The following is a 14,932-nucleotide window of genomic DNA, read 5'->3' on the forward strand; positions in this document are numbered from 1 at the left end:
GTCCCAAAATACATTAGTTTGAAAGTTAAATACTTAGGACACAGGATGACCTTGTGGTTGACAAAATACCTTACATGGTGACAATGATCCCAATCTAGACGTCTCCACATTGAACCAGGTCTCATGTCCTTATATGACACCTACATAACTTCTTTGGTCAACTGTCTTTTTAAAAAAATCTATATTGTTGAAAGTATTACAGGTGTTCCCATTGACCCCCCTACAGCCCCCCCCCAAGCCTTCACTGCACTATCGTCTGTATCCATGGGCAATGCATATATGCATGTAAGTTCATTGGTTAATCTCTTCCCCCTCCTCCCCTCTTCCCTCTGAGATTTGTCAGTTTGTTCCATTCTTCTATGTCTCTGGATCTATTTTATTAATCAGATTATTTTGTTCATTAGATTCATAGGACCTCGACCTGGTGTCTCTGTGCAAATGTATTGGCACCATCTATAGGACCTCAACTTGGAACTTAAAGCTTCAAGTTCCTTTAAGTCTCACTGTACTTTTCATAAAAACAGATGCTTACTTTTGATTCAAGAACAACACAACCCTTAAAAGCTGTGAAATCAGCTGGGTATTCCCACTCCAGAACAGGCCGGGTTCAAGCACAGCAGAATTCACTTCATCGCCTGCTAACCCGGCACCTGCTGTGAACAGGAATTGTTCTGGCTGCTGCTGGGGGCACTGGGAGAAGGGAACTTGCCACCGCAGAGGGCCTCCCGGTTTTCTCTTGAAGAATCAGGCCGACTGACTCATGGGTCCACTCTGGTTCATCAGCTTAAAAGAGCTTTATTAATTGAAAATCTGAGTATATGCTTTTTTAGTTAGGTTTATTGAGGTATAACTTACATAAAGTAAAATCTATCCTTTTTGTGTGTACAGTTTCAACAAACACATACAATTGTGTAACCAGTGCTGTAATAGAGATAAGAAACAATTTTATCAACCCCTCCCAAATTCCCCCGTGCCTCTTTGTAGACAAGCCCTTTCTCACCCGTCCCCTGGCAACCTCTGATTTACGTTCCCCCCCTTTTCTAGCATGCCATATAAATGTAGCCCTTTTTTTAAAATTTATCTTTATTGTTGAAAGTATTACAGATGTCCCCTTTTTTTCTCCGATTGATCCCCTCCACTCCACATCTGTGCCCCCCCAGGCCTTCCCCACCCTATTGTCTGTGCCCTGGGGTTATGCATATAAGTTCTTTAATTAATCTCCCCCTGCCACTCCCCCAGCCCCGCCTTCCCTAGCCTTTTGACTCTAGCTTCTTTCAGCATAATGCATTGGAATTTCATCCATAATGTATGTGCATCTGCAGTTCATTCCTTTTTACTACTGAGTCATATTCCATTTGGTTGACATGCCACCGGTTGCTTGTCAATTCACCAGTAGAATCCTTTCAAGCAATCATTAGTGTATCCATTCACCAGGCATCAGAGCCAAGGGTCATGAAGGAATGGGGGCCAAAAGATGTAGGGTACAAAGCCCCAGGCTCCAGTGGGGAGGGACAAGAGGAAAGAAATGTTTGTTTAGGACCTGCAGAGGCCATTCATAACCTGGGGACTTCATTCTTGGAAAGAACTTCCTTTTACAATACCAGACGGCATATGAATTTTAGAGTGAGATAAAGTGGCTTCAGGATATCTCTCTGTACCTCATTTCCTTCACCTTTGGAAAATAGATTATTATTATTAATTATTAACTCAAAGAGCAGTTTCATAATCATTTCCATGAGAAAACATTTTTTGTTGTTGTTTAAAATACTACAGATGTCCCTTTTTCTCCCCAATGACCCGTTCCACCCCGTCCCATCCCCCTTCCCGGTCCCTCTCCCCACCATTCTCCGTGTCCCTGGGTTGTGCATAGATGCATATAAATTCTTTGGTTACTCTCTCCCCCTCCACCCACCCGCCCTCCTCCATCCCTCTTACATTCCTCAGTCTCGTCTATGCTTCCATGTCATTGAATCTATTCTGCTCATCAGTTTATTAAGTTCTTTAGATTCCGCGTATAAGGGAGATCATGTGATGTTTGTCTTTCGCTGCCTGGCTTATTTCGCTCAGCATAATATTCTCCAGGTCCATCCATACTGTCCCAAAGGGTATGAGATTGTTCTTCTTTTCAGCTACATAGTATTCCATGGTGTAAATGTCCCACAGCTTTTTATCCACTCACCTACTGATGGGCACTTTGGCTGTTTCCAGATCTTAGCGATTGTAAACTGTGCTGCTATGAACATCGGGGTGCGTATATTCTTTCTGATTAGTGTTTCTTAGGATTCTTAGGATATATTCCTAGGAGTGGGATCACTGGGTCAAAAGGCAGCTCCATTTTTAATTTTTTGAGGAACCTCCATACTGTTTTCCATAGTGGTTGCACCAGTCTGCATTCCCACCAGCAGTGCATGAGAAAACATTTTTTTTTTAAAAATATGTCTTTATTGATTTCAGAGCGAGGAAAGGAGAGGGAGAGAGAGAGATGGAAACATCAATCATGAGAGAGTCATTGATCGGCTGCAGCCCGGAACCCGGTCATGTGCCCTGACTGGGAATCAAACCCTGATCGCCTGGATCCTAGGTCAACGCTTAACTGCTGAGCCATGCCTGGCTGGGCGAGAAAACATTTTAAAATAACAGTATTACACCTGAAACTGATATAATTTTATTAACTAATACCACTCCAACAAATTCAGTAAAAAGTAAAAAAAGAAAAACAAAAATAACAGTATTATACGTGGCACTACACTGTAGCAGTGCACAAAATTGGTAGACATTTTTTCAAATATACATATGTAGATTTATAATAATCTTGTTTTTGCACCATTAGCAAAAACTAAAATAGATCATGGACATAAAAATAAAACTTAAGCTATAAAACTTCTAGAAGAAAATCTCAAAGAAAATATTGATGACCTTGGTTTATGCAGAGATTTCCTAGATAGAACACCAAAAATATAGCTTTTTAAAAATTGATAGGCTTTATCAAAATTAAAAACTTCCGAACTTTGAAAGACCTGTTAAAAAATGAAGAGAAAGGCTACAACCTGGGTTAAAACATTTGCAAAATACATTTTTGACGAAGGACTTTTGTATCTGAAATATATTAAATGTATTTGACAACAGTGATGCTATTTGTCACCAGCAACCCTGCTGCCTACTGGAACATTTCGGTATAAAACTGTCCCTAGCCCTGTCCACCTGCCTTTTGTAAGTCGTCTAAAGGGCAATTTGTATGCTGGTCTCCTCATGTAAATGAGGTCATTATCCTTTTAAAGGTATAAAGTCTCCTGTACGCGATGGAGCTTTCTAGGAAACAGACTTGACCTTTCTTTGCCTCTATTCGGGGTGCCTGCAGAGCCTGCACTCATTAGCTAGAATTGGACTCCATGACATTTTTACTTAATTTTCTTTTTCCTCTATGTTGGACACATGGGGCAGCCATTTATGTTCTTTCTTGATCTGAGATGCTCTCTAATCTCTTTCCAGCTGTGGCATTTGTCATTCAGTCACATCAGAATATGGTGACCCTTCTTTCCCCATTGCAGTTCCTAACTATTAATTGATTCTTTTTAGAGAAGGAGCTAGACACAGTCCTATGGACTTAGTTCCACTTAATTAGTGTTAACCAGAACAGTGCATAGAAAAGCAATTTCCTCTGGAGTGGAAACATTCTTTATGAGGTAGCAGCAGGAACAAATAATATTAGTTTTTAATGCCTTTAGTTTTTATAAGTGATGTGGATTGATAATAGACTCAAAAGCAGTATTTTCTTCTATTGAAAGTGATGATGGTGACAATAAAAATAATCATCATCTTAACTGGAATTCAAACTCAGGCCTTTTTGGTGACACACTATTCATCATTATGCTGAGAAATTTTTGTGATAATTATCACCAGTATGCCAAGGACTGTGCTAGTTACTTTGTGTTTTTCTCTCAGCCCAACTAGGTGAGCTTCGCTAAGCCAGTTTAATGGAGAGGGACACTGAGGCTCAGAGAGGTGAAGTAGCTTTCCCAAGGTCACGCATTTGCTATGACCAGGATTAGAACCCGGGTATGCTCTGACACTGTGTCCATGCTTTTCATAACTACCCACACACACAGCTTTTAGAGTAAGATACTAGCAAGGACACCTCTGGAAAGCATTGCTAGACACTTTTTAAAATGTGCTGTGGCCCGGCCGGGAGTGGCTCAGCAGTTGAGCGTCGACCTAGGATCCGGGCAATAAGGGTTCGATTCCCGGTCAGGGCACATACCCGGGTTGCGGGCTCGATCAATGACTCTCTCATCATTGATGTTTCTGTCTCTCTCTCTCTCTCTCCTTTCCTCTCTCTGAAATCAATAAAGATATATTAATAAATAATAAATAAATAAATAAATAAATAAATAAATAAATAAATAAATAAAAAAAAAATGTGCTGTGGAGCTTGAGAAAGAAGATACCTACTAAGAAGGGCTCTCAGTGGCTTATCTGGGCTCATATTTAAAAAACAGAGCTCAACAGCCATTTCTAAACAGGGGCCTCTCAGGCAAACCGCGCTTCAGGGAGAAACCCGCACTGAACTGCCCGCCTGCAGGGTGCTCCTGCCGCCTGAGCCATGGAGCGGGGCAGCTGTACCCTTGCCAGCATCTTCACCTGCCCCACTGGAGCAGCTCCATTTTGACCAATCAGGACAATGCCTTTTGAACCCATCAAATTGGGAGGATTTGAAGTCCTCGTTTGCTTGATAACAACCAATCAGGACCCAGGAGCCCGGACTTCTGTTTATATTAGGCCAGTTCCCCTACCCTGAGAAAGCACACTTTCACTTTCCACTGAAGACTGAAAACGTCATTTCCTCTGCTGGAGCTGAAACAGCAAAGCTGTAACCCCAAAGATGTCTATCCGGAGCAGAGCCAACCAGACCAGCACAGAGCAGAGCTGTCTAGCCAGAGAGGGACTTAGCCCCAGGCCACCTGGCCCCAGGGCCACCTAACTGCCTTACTGTTTTCACAACTGTGCTGCATATCACAATTGAGCTGTTTGCACTGAATGGTTTCCTTTGCTTCGCTTTTGAACTTGAAATACTATATTTATAGATTATTAGGACTTAGTAGAACCTTAGAAAATCAATATGCATGCATTTTAAAGGTTTTTTTCGACCAGGAACATTAACTGATGGCTTATACTCAGAGAAAGTATTATCTCTATTCTCTAGCAATCTTTATTGTCAGGTGTGAACAGATATAGGAGTGAGGGGTGGCAGTGTAGAGTGATGGGTTTTATAATGCTAGTGCGCCCCGGAGCCTACAGAAGAGAGAAGAGGGCAATTTACATCATGTGGGGCGGGCCCATCACAGAAGGCTTCCCATTGCAGGTGACACTGAGCGGAGTGGCCAGATGGGTAAGAGTTAGCTAACTGAGAGGTGGCTACCTGCAAAACAGAAGGAACGTATTGTGTCAAAGACAGGGGCATGGACATCAGTAATGGCTGGAACAAAACAAAAAAATGTAGGGTGAGGGAAATGTTCTTGGCAAACTTCTCAGCATGGAGATGGCTGGGATAAAGTAACTCCGCTCTCGGGCTCTCTCCTTTATTTACAGCCTTCCACTTGTGTATCTTTCATCTTTACAGTGTCCTCCTGGCAGCTGGCGTTGCCGCTTCTGCCCCAGTTGTTCTGCCTCAGCCATACGGCTCAGTTTCCTGGGAGGGAAACAAATGATTACTCAGATATTGCCTGTAACTCTCTGGGTTTCTGCACAGATCCTAAGGGGCTTGGCGAGCAGGATTTTAGCCCTGCCATCAAAACTCCTGACATCCTTACAGTTAAAAAGAAGAAAAGTAAAAAGAAGGATCTGTTTCTTTCTGAGCAAGAATGAATGCATGTGAACTCTCTTAATTTCATATGAGAATGTAAGGCTTGTCACCTGCATGTCTGGTAGCTAACAGTGCATAGAGGCCTCCTTGAATGTTAGCAATTATATTCTAAAGACCTGGGAGTATTAAACGTAATTAGCTTTCTGTGATCTCCCATATGTAATTGTTAGAAATAACCCTATTATAGCTATGCAAAATAAAAGAGACTTAGATAACCTCTTTGACAAGTCAACCAGCAGTGCCTGCTGCAGGATCATGCTAATGAATCTTTCCCATTTGATTTCTCCCATCACTTTGAAGATTTATGAACTCCTCTGACTTGCTAAAGTCATTTTTCCTCTAGAGACTTGATAAGCATTCACTTCTGTTTCCTTCTAGTTTTACTACGGTTTGGTTTTTCATTTTAATTTTTTGCTCTCAGATATTTTATATATATAATAGGCTTATATATTGTATTTTCCCCAAGTAGCTAATTACTACTAATTATTAATCATTTGTTAAACAAAGTTTCCCTGGTAAATTGATTTTTGATATCTCTTCTATCATATTTTAAAATCATACAGAGTGGATCTCTGTGTTACCAATTCTACCCTATTGATCTCAAGTATCTTACACAACATATTTTAAAGTGTCATAGTTTTATAGAATCTTTTGGTATCAAGTAGGGCTAAATTTCTTCATTACTCTCCTTTTAAATTTTTCCTTTCCTATTAGGCTCTTTTCTATTTGTTCTATAGACCTTTGGAATACTTTCATTAAACCCAGTAAGATTGTAAGATTGTTAGAATCTTGCAGTAGATGGTTTCTTGATTAATTAAAAGTAAATCCTCGAGTCCTCATTTATAATTCATTTGGGCCTATTGAAAATAGTTTATGTAAAGTCCTTAGATAATCTTTCTTCAATCATCCCAGATTTCACTATTTCACTTCTTTCTTGAGTATTTTTCCTTTTTTTGTTTTTGTTTGAAGACAGCCCATTTCTAGAAAAGGTAGAAACAAACCTGCAATTGAATAGTTCAGCTTTTTCTCTTTTGTCTGTTAGCATTAAACTGTGTTTTTCATGGTTCAGGCCTATCTCTGTTTCATTCTTTCCACATATAACACAGCTAAAAGGCTTTTTGTTCTGTTTCAGCTTTTTACAAGCTTCAGGTTTTCCTTCCTTCGCCTTCTTGGGGTGGTTCTCCCTGGCTGGGCCACTGTTTGCCTTCACTCTGCCCCTGAGCTCCTGCTTCTGTGGTTGTGTTTCTCTTTCTCCATAGGAGCTTATCAGAGTTTCCTGGGCAGTTACATCAGTTTCTCTAGATACCAACCCCTTTCTTCCTAATTAGGGTAACTGGTTATTGTGCTATCCATTTGGCTTGTGAGATCTTTTTATTCCTCTTGGAGCCATATATTTTTGAGTCTCTGGCCATGAACTTATAAAATATTTTCCCAGAACTTTCTGAACTGCCTAATCAACCTATCTAAATACATGTTATGGATTTTTTTCTCTCTCGGCTGCTGTTATCTCTGGGATGATATATTCACAGACTCTCAAGTTCCCATCATTGCACCTCACTAACATTTTTCTGGTCATATGTGAGTTAAATATAGAAATTCCCTTTTTTTTAAAAATTTATCTTTATTGTTGAAAGTATTACAGATCCCCCCCACCCTTCCCCTCCCACTCCTGCCCCCTCCCCACGCCTTCTCTGCACTATTGTCTGTCCATGGGCGATGCATTTATACATATAAATTCATTGGTTAATCTCTTCCCACACACCCTCTCCCTTCAGTCTGAAATTTGTCAGTCTGTTGCATGCTTCATTGTCTCTGATCTCTTTTGTTCGTCAGTTTATTTTGTTCCTTAGATTCCACATGTAAGTGAGACAATGTGATACTTGTCTTTCTCTGACCGGCTTAGTTTTTTTCTTCAGCCATCTAATGCTTTCATAGATGTCTCAACAAGAATTTATTGAATGTTCTTGTTGCTGGAGAGCTGTGGGGTCTTTGCAGCTTTGGATGTCTCCTGGTATAACAGAAATGTGAAATGTGTGTTTAATTGGAACAGTAAATGCATAAAGGGAGAATCTGGTACAAAGGGATTCAAAGAGCCTGGGACCAAAGGAGAAGCAGAAGAAATGGCCAGCCTCACGATGCAGGCGTGTTGGGGGGCTGACAGAGGAGAGTAGGCACCTGCAGGCTTAATTTTACAAGTGCTGCCTCACATCTGGGCCACAGTAGCATGGGAATGGTCTCTTGTCATCTCTCAGTTATCTGCCTCATGGACACTCTTGCAAACTGTCCCAAAAGTACATGAAAGATGAAGTGCCAAGAACCCTCCATAATTATAATTACAAAGAAATATGTAGATAACCTATAAATTATAATTAAATAAAATCATACCTTATAAAAATGCTTCCTCCTTTCTTTATTCCATCCTCTTCTTTTGAAAATATTCTTAGTCTTTAAGGGTGTGTTCAGTGTCTCCTTGATGAAGCTTTCCCTGACAGACCCAGCCGTCTCAGCCCCCACCAGTCCTTTGTGTTTCCATCCCTGTGCTTTGTATTAATTACTTACAGGTCTATCTTGCTCATTTTGACTTTGAATCTTTAACAACAGATACTATTCCTTTTTCTGTATCTGACATACACTATATTTATTACTTAGTAGGTTCTAGATGTATTAATAAAACATAACATAAACCAACGATAATGCTTAAAGGTATTAAGACTGTTTGGTGTACATGAGCTGATTTAAGAAAAACATGAAAATGTCTTAATTTTAAATGCTTGCTATTTGAACTGTGACCATCAGATAGAACTTACAGAGAGTATTTGGGACGAAAAAAAACACCTTTCTAATAATTTGGGGTGTTCATAAGTGCAAAAAAGTGATTTGCGAGTCATTATTCCACCAAACTCTGAAGGAACAGAGGATGACTTAGTATGTCTGTTATGTGTGTGTATGGATGAATGATAGGATGCTAACCTGGAGATGGGTAGGTTATTTTTCATCCAGAACACCTTAAAACAGATGAATATGTGTGTTTATGTCAGGGGCGTGGTATCCAGAAGCTAATTTCAATATTCCAAAGACTAAGGGAAAAACTTGTTCCAGCAGATCTTCAACGCTTTTAAAAACTTCCCAGTGTTTTGCTTTTGGCGAGACTTATACACTGAATGTGGGGAGACTGGTTATCATGTGAATACAAGCTCCAGTAGGCCTGTAGCTCCGTATTACCGTGCATTTTTGTAAAAATTTAAAAACTAGTTATTGTTACTAACTCCAATTTGTTTAGATGGGGATTTCAAAGAATGGAATCTATGCAGAAAACATATTAAAGGGACTTTTTTATCATGAACTGAATTAATTTCATTCTATACATTATTTCATAGACTCTTTTCTCCCCAGTATTTTTTGCATCTCTGAGATAAGGGTGCATCTTATAATGATGGTGTGTTATATTTAATTGTAGTTTTTTCCAGTGTTTCATAAAATAAAGATGCAGTTTATTGTCCATAGTGTTTCATTTGTCAGATAAAAATGATTAATTTGATTCAGAACGGCTGAGACAGTTTGTATGGTACAGGTGTCAGGACAGTTTGACTCAAGATCCTCTTTTACCTGGGGCAGTTCATTAATTTCTCTGAGATTCAGTTTTCTCATCTGTAAAATGGTGATAACAATAGATTGCTTGTGAAAAACTGAGTTAGGTGATACTTGCAATGTGCTAAGCTTTTCTTTTTATTATATTTGTCCCAACTTGTTGATGCCAGAAAGAGTTAATGCCACTCCCTCATCGCCAAAATTACAGGTAAAAAAAAAAATACTGAAAATCTTGGAAGATCTGACATTACTTTATTTTATTATGCAAATAGTTTTAACCTCCAGAAAATATTTCATTTGCTTTGGAAGCCTCATTTCATGTGTACTGCTAACCAAACACTTCATTCCACTATGTGCAACAATTTATAATCAACCTTAAAAGAACTACTGATTATCTTAGAGTTTTTGGCTCAATTAACTAATTCAAGTACTGAACGAGTGAGGAAAGCAGTCTTTTTCTCCTCTCTTGCACACTGGACTATAATAATAGACTGTTCGTAGAGCACATCAAAAGAACCCAAGTGCCATTGTGAGGGGTCCACTGCATTCAGTTCATAGCTCCATCCTATGGTTTCAACTGAGTGATCAGAGCAGACTGGCAGATAGGACATTGCTCCTCTCTTGGAATCTCTAGACACTGTCATATTCCCCTTCTCTGTCCATCTTGATTCCAAAGCTTAAGTGAAATGGAATTAAGGCGTTCTCTTTGTTTTCCTGTGCTGAGTGATTATCTCTGAAGTGCAATTTTGTGATTAGGAGAGATGGCTTGCATGCACTCAGCTAATGCTGCTTCCCCCAGGGTGCAGAACAGGTAAATTCATGATGAATGGATGTTGTACTTTGATTTCAAATGGATGTAAAACCTCCCCACGCTTGGTAGTTTTATTTTTAAAATGTATTTAATTATTTTAAAATTAACAGGAGAATATTAAAATTGAACTTTAGAAAATGGCATTCAAACATAAGTCAAGGGCACTAATGGCTTCTGAATGTTAATCTCTTGCAAAAAGTGAATAAACGAGGAGACAAACTTACCTGACATAAATTGGAGGGGAAGAGGAGGGGATGCTTACTGAAAATCTTCAGTTTAGTTATTTATATTCTGCCTGATTAATTTAGAAAACTGCCTCAATGCAACTTGGTGTCAGTATTGTCAAATTCCAATGTGTTTTATTTTGAAAACGACAGTAATTATTCAACTAATTGCTGTGACAGTATTGTTATAGTTGTTTGGTCCTTGAGGGGTGATTGAGAGGCGGGGTGGGGATGGAGAAGCCAGGAGTTAATGGTTGGCATAAAATATTTTCTTTGATTTTTAAAAAATAGGTTTTCATTGGTTTCAGAGGGAGGAAGGAAGAGGGAGAGAGAGAGAAACATCAATGATGAGAGAGAATCATTGATGGGCTGCCTCCAGCATGCCCCCTACTGGGGATCGAGCCCAAAACTGGGCCTGTGCCCTGACCGGGACTCCCCGAACAGTGACCTCCTGGTTCATAGTTCGACGCTCAACCACTGAACCACACCGGCCTGGCTAGACACATTTTGATCAAATCACAGAAGTTGCCCAAACTAGTCAGGTCTCCATGTAGACAATGCTACTGCACAGTAATTTGGCTACAGTTTTTTAACCATCTCCTTCTTCCCACACTTAAGTCTCAGCATAGTGTTCAGGATACAGTTAGAGCTTAATAAATCTTAGTTACTCCCGCTATTATTTTCATTATCTTTCCAATTGAGTAAAAATCATAACTTTGATAAATTGACAGGTGATTTTCAATAATAAAGCACATTAATTTGGAGTAAAGTACTTTTGTTCAAGGGTCAAGGAAAAACAAACCCATTAAAATTTTAATCTTCTATTATGGTTCAGATATATGTCCTGTGAACCCTCTCTAATACTCTTTCTGATAGAACTGATTCACTTTCCCGCATGTTCTGTTATCACTTACGCTGAAGGATGTGATACCCTCAAAGTTGCTTTTGTCATTGTGGATGCCTGTGTAGCAGAGATGAATTGCCTATATTTTCAGCCTTCCCTCTGTCACACCTTGCAGACTTGAGTTAACAATGTAAGTATTTCATAAATATACTCAATGAGTGATTTGGTAGCCCACAGCCTGCCATCCAGGCACCAGCAGCAAAACTGCAAATGTTTATTCCCCACATCATGGGGCTATTGGATATAATTCTTCGGGCAGAGTTAGGAAAGGTAAACTATAACACTGATAATAATGAAAAGACAGTGTATTGGGGGCCCAAACACCTGTGAGTTGTAGCCCCAGTTCTATTTCGTATCTATGTAACTAATGTAGCTTCTTTGAACCTTAGAAGCTACTTTAGAATTACTGCGGGGGTTTTTCGTTTGTTTGTTTGTTTTATCTGTCTTACCTGCTAGTCTGGCAGGCTCTGTGAAGATGTCTCACTCATTTTTATATCTTTGTCCCTGGCCTTGTGCCATTGGCAGCATTGAAGGTACTTAACAAATGTGTGTTGAAAAAATAAGGCAAGAGGACAGACAAGAGGAAGACCGAGGAAGACAGAATAGAAGGATATATTTAAGGCTTAAATGTCCCCAAAATTCTCTTTGAATAAAACCTTATGAAATCAAGTACACATGGGTCTGTCCTAACATTCATGAAATTCAAACTGTAAGGGCCTGGAGAAGTCGCCATCAGTCACACCTTCTCTATTAGTCTATGAGCAACAGGCAGGCCCAACATCAGGCTGTGTACGCAAGTAGGTATTGGCAGAACTTCATGCAGCTCTTCTCACCCCCAGGCCGGCACTCATTAGACCATATGGAGCAGCCTCCACCTCAGGCTATAAGTACAAATAGGTTCAAAAGATACACCCTACCCATTAGAATTTGGGGAAAAGAGATGGTCTTTCACTTTTAATTCTGTAGACCTATTTCTTGATTTGAATAAAAAACACAAGAAAAACATGAGGCATTTTATAACATCATGAAAATATGTAGAAAAGTGTAATCTAAAAAAAATAGTGAATTTCAATACTCTGCATGAGTACCATATACAATAAATAACAGTAAGCAAGAACAAAAAATGTCCTATAGCATGAATATCATTTGCTGAAGTATATTTCTCAAAGAATGAACTGGAGTTCACCTGTGTGCATATTAAATCTCTCTGCTTGACATATTGGTGAAGAGGCTGCTTGCTTATTTTTAAGTCAGGATTTAAATGCCTGCTTGTGTTGCCTAAGAGCTCCAATAACTATCTCCCCACGAAGAGGCTGCTTAGATTTCTTATGTCTCCCCTCACTCTTCTGCTGTATCCTTTCATGGTCATATTCAAGTGTACTGTCTTCTAATCTGTCTAAATTCATCAAATTTTTTCTTTTCAGTAATATTTCTGAATACCTTTTTGGTTCGTTTAAAGAAAAACCAAAGCAAAAAGTTTTAAGTAACATTGGGCATTTGTACATTGAGTTGAGTTATCCTTTCATTCATGCTTTCTTCCAGCATTTTGGCTGCTTTCGAAGTGGCCTGAGACTTTGGCAAGCGGGGAGAGCAGAGAGAGGGCTGCTAAGGCACAACTTGTAACACTGTGGTTGGAAAGAATGGAGTCAAATGGCTAAAAGCCAAGCAATGTTGCAACTTATCTTTCTTAACTTTGCCTGCAGAGTTATATCTATACTTGCATATTAATAATCTTGCATACTAATCATCTACAGATCAGGGTGTCGATTCAACTCATTTTTCAACATTACTATTTTTACAGCTTCTGCTACCTTTGAAGACTTTCAGATTCGTCCCCACGCTCTCTTTGTTCATTCGTACAGAGCCCCAGCTTTCTGTGACCACTGTGGAGAAATGCTGTGGGGGCTCGTCCGTCAAGGCCTTAAATGCGAAGGTAAGGCATTTCCTTCCCAACCAAGTGGAACGCAGGCTGGAGTTACCTGCTTATGTTGTGCCCTCTCCGACAATGTCTTCTTTCCTTCACATGTCTTCCAGGGATCTTGGGGGGTGGGGTGCCTGGATTCTGTTCAGTTCATTTCTTTCCTCCCTTCAACATATTTGCTCTGATCTGGGAAACCAGATCCTCACATATTTTCTTTATAGCATATGAATATGTTTCTTTCGTGTTGGTTATTTTGGCAACAGGCTAAAAATAAAATTGGCATCTTAATCCTGATTGGAATAGTAGACACTCAATAAATGTTTGTTGAAATGAGCAGAGATTCAGGAGGTAAATCAAACCATCCCAGGTCACTCGACTATTGAGTGACAGACTCCAACTTGTACCCATATTTATACACCAATATCATGGTTTTATCATCCTCTATGGAATAAACACCTTGAACCTGTGGAGCCAGGATTCAAATCAGTGTACTTCAGAAGTTGTGATGCTTTGTGATTAATTTTCCCTATGTGTCCACCTGCTTTAGAACTTGGGGCACCTAAAAATGGCTCAGCTCATCTCTTTGGAGTTTTGTTGCTAGATCCTTCAAAGCAAAAATCCATTATATCAGAGGACATTTAAAAATAATAATAATCACAATAGTTGCTGAGCTCATTCAATAAAACCAGAATTCAAAACCAAGATTATTTACAGATTGGGACAGTAAAATCAGAAAAAGCTCAAATGAAAATCTGAATTTCCAAATAGCCCCAAGAGAAATGGAAGCAGTGCTATTTTTAAAAATGCAAAATTTACAACTAATACTAGAATAGCTTTTAATTTACGGCTAAGCAAAAGCCATTTTTATTTTCTTTTTCCAGGATGTGGCCTGAATTACCATAAAAGATGTGCATTTAAAATCCCCAACAACTGCAGCGGCGTGAGGCGGAGAAGGCTCTCGAACGTTTCGCTCACAGGGCTCACCACAGTGCGCACAGCGTCGGCAGAGCTGTCCACCAGTGTCCCCGACGAGCCCCTTCTGGTAGGGCCCCCTGTGCGGCCAGTCGCCCTTTACACGAGACATCTGTGGGACAGTGTAATAGCGGTTTCACCCACGACAGGGCCCTGCGAGGGAGGGCCCGCCAGGGTGTAAATGGCTGTTTCTTCAGGGCCTGTGCTGTAGGTTGGTCACTGCTTCCCCAAATCCCCAAATACTCACAGTTTGCCTTTATCTGTGAGTTCAGTGCAATTCCAAAAATATGTGAGGTTTCACCGTGGTCATAGGGCCAGAGCAGCGTAAAAGCATGTGTGAATTTTGCAAAATGTAGTTTGTCAAAATTTGGAAATCAGAGATAAAAGATGTTTTTCCCTAAAGATTAGTACAGTACTTTGTGGCATAGATGAACATTTCTTCTGGGAGGAAATTTGAAATGTTCTCATAATGGAAGTAGGAAAGTCTTTGTTTGGCATTACTGGCATACATTCCTGTGTATGGTCAAAATGACACTATTGGCAAATGCTATGAGGAAAATAGCACTTAACACTTTGAATTGTTCCATCAGCTCTAAGATATGGATTTTATCAGTAAGGAAAATTAAATTTGGATTTTTCAAACATTCAAAAC

The 14,932-nt window shown here is 39.7% G+C and overlaps 1 protein-coding gene across 2 annotated transcripts in view; it reads left to right on the forward strand.

The window, feature by feature from the left end:
- The window catches only part of PRKD1 (protein kinase D1), a gene marked incomplete at its 5' end in the record, with an annotated part of 298,282 nt that overhangs the window by 206,107 nt on the left and 77,243 nt on the right, over positions 1–14,932 (forward strand). For both annotated transcript variants that reach the window (XM_081120461.1, XM_081120462.1), the window contains 2 exons: positions 13,189–13,320; positions 14,190–14,350. In XM_081120461.1, coding sequence (XP_080976587.1) covers positions 13,189–13,320; positions 14,190–14,350 — 293 coding nt within the window. The remainder of the gene's footprint in view (positions 1–13,188; positions 13,321–14,189; positions 14,351–14,932) is intronic.

This window comes from Miniopterus schreibersii, assembly GCF_964146895.1.
Source record: "Miniopterus schreibersii genome assembly, chromosome: 1".
In the NCBI taxonomy this organism is placed as follows: Eukaryota; Metazoa; Chordata; class Mammalia; order Chiroptera; family Miniopteridae; genus Miniopterus; species Miniopterus schreibersii.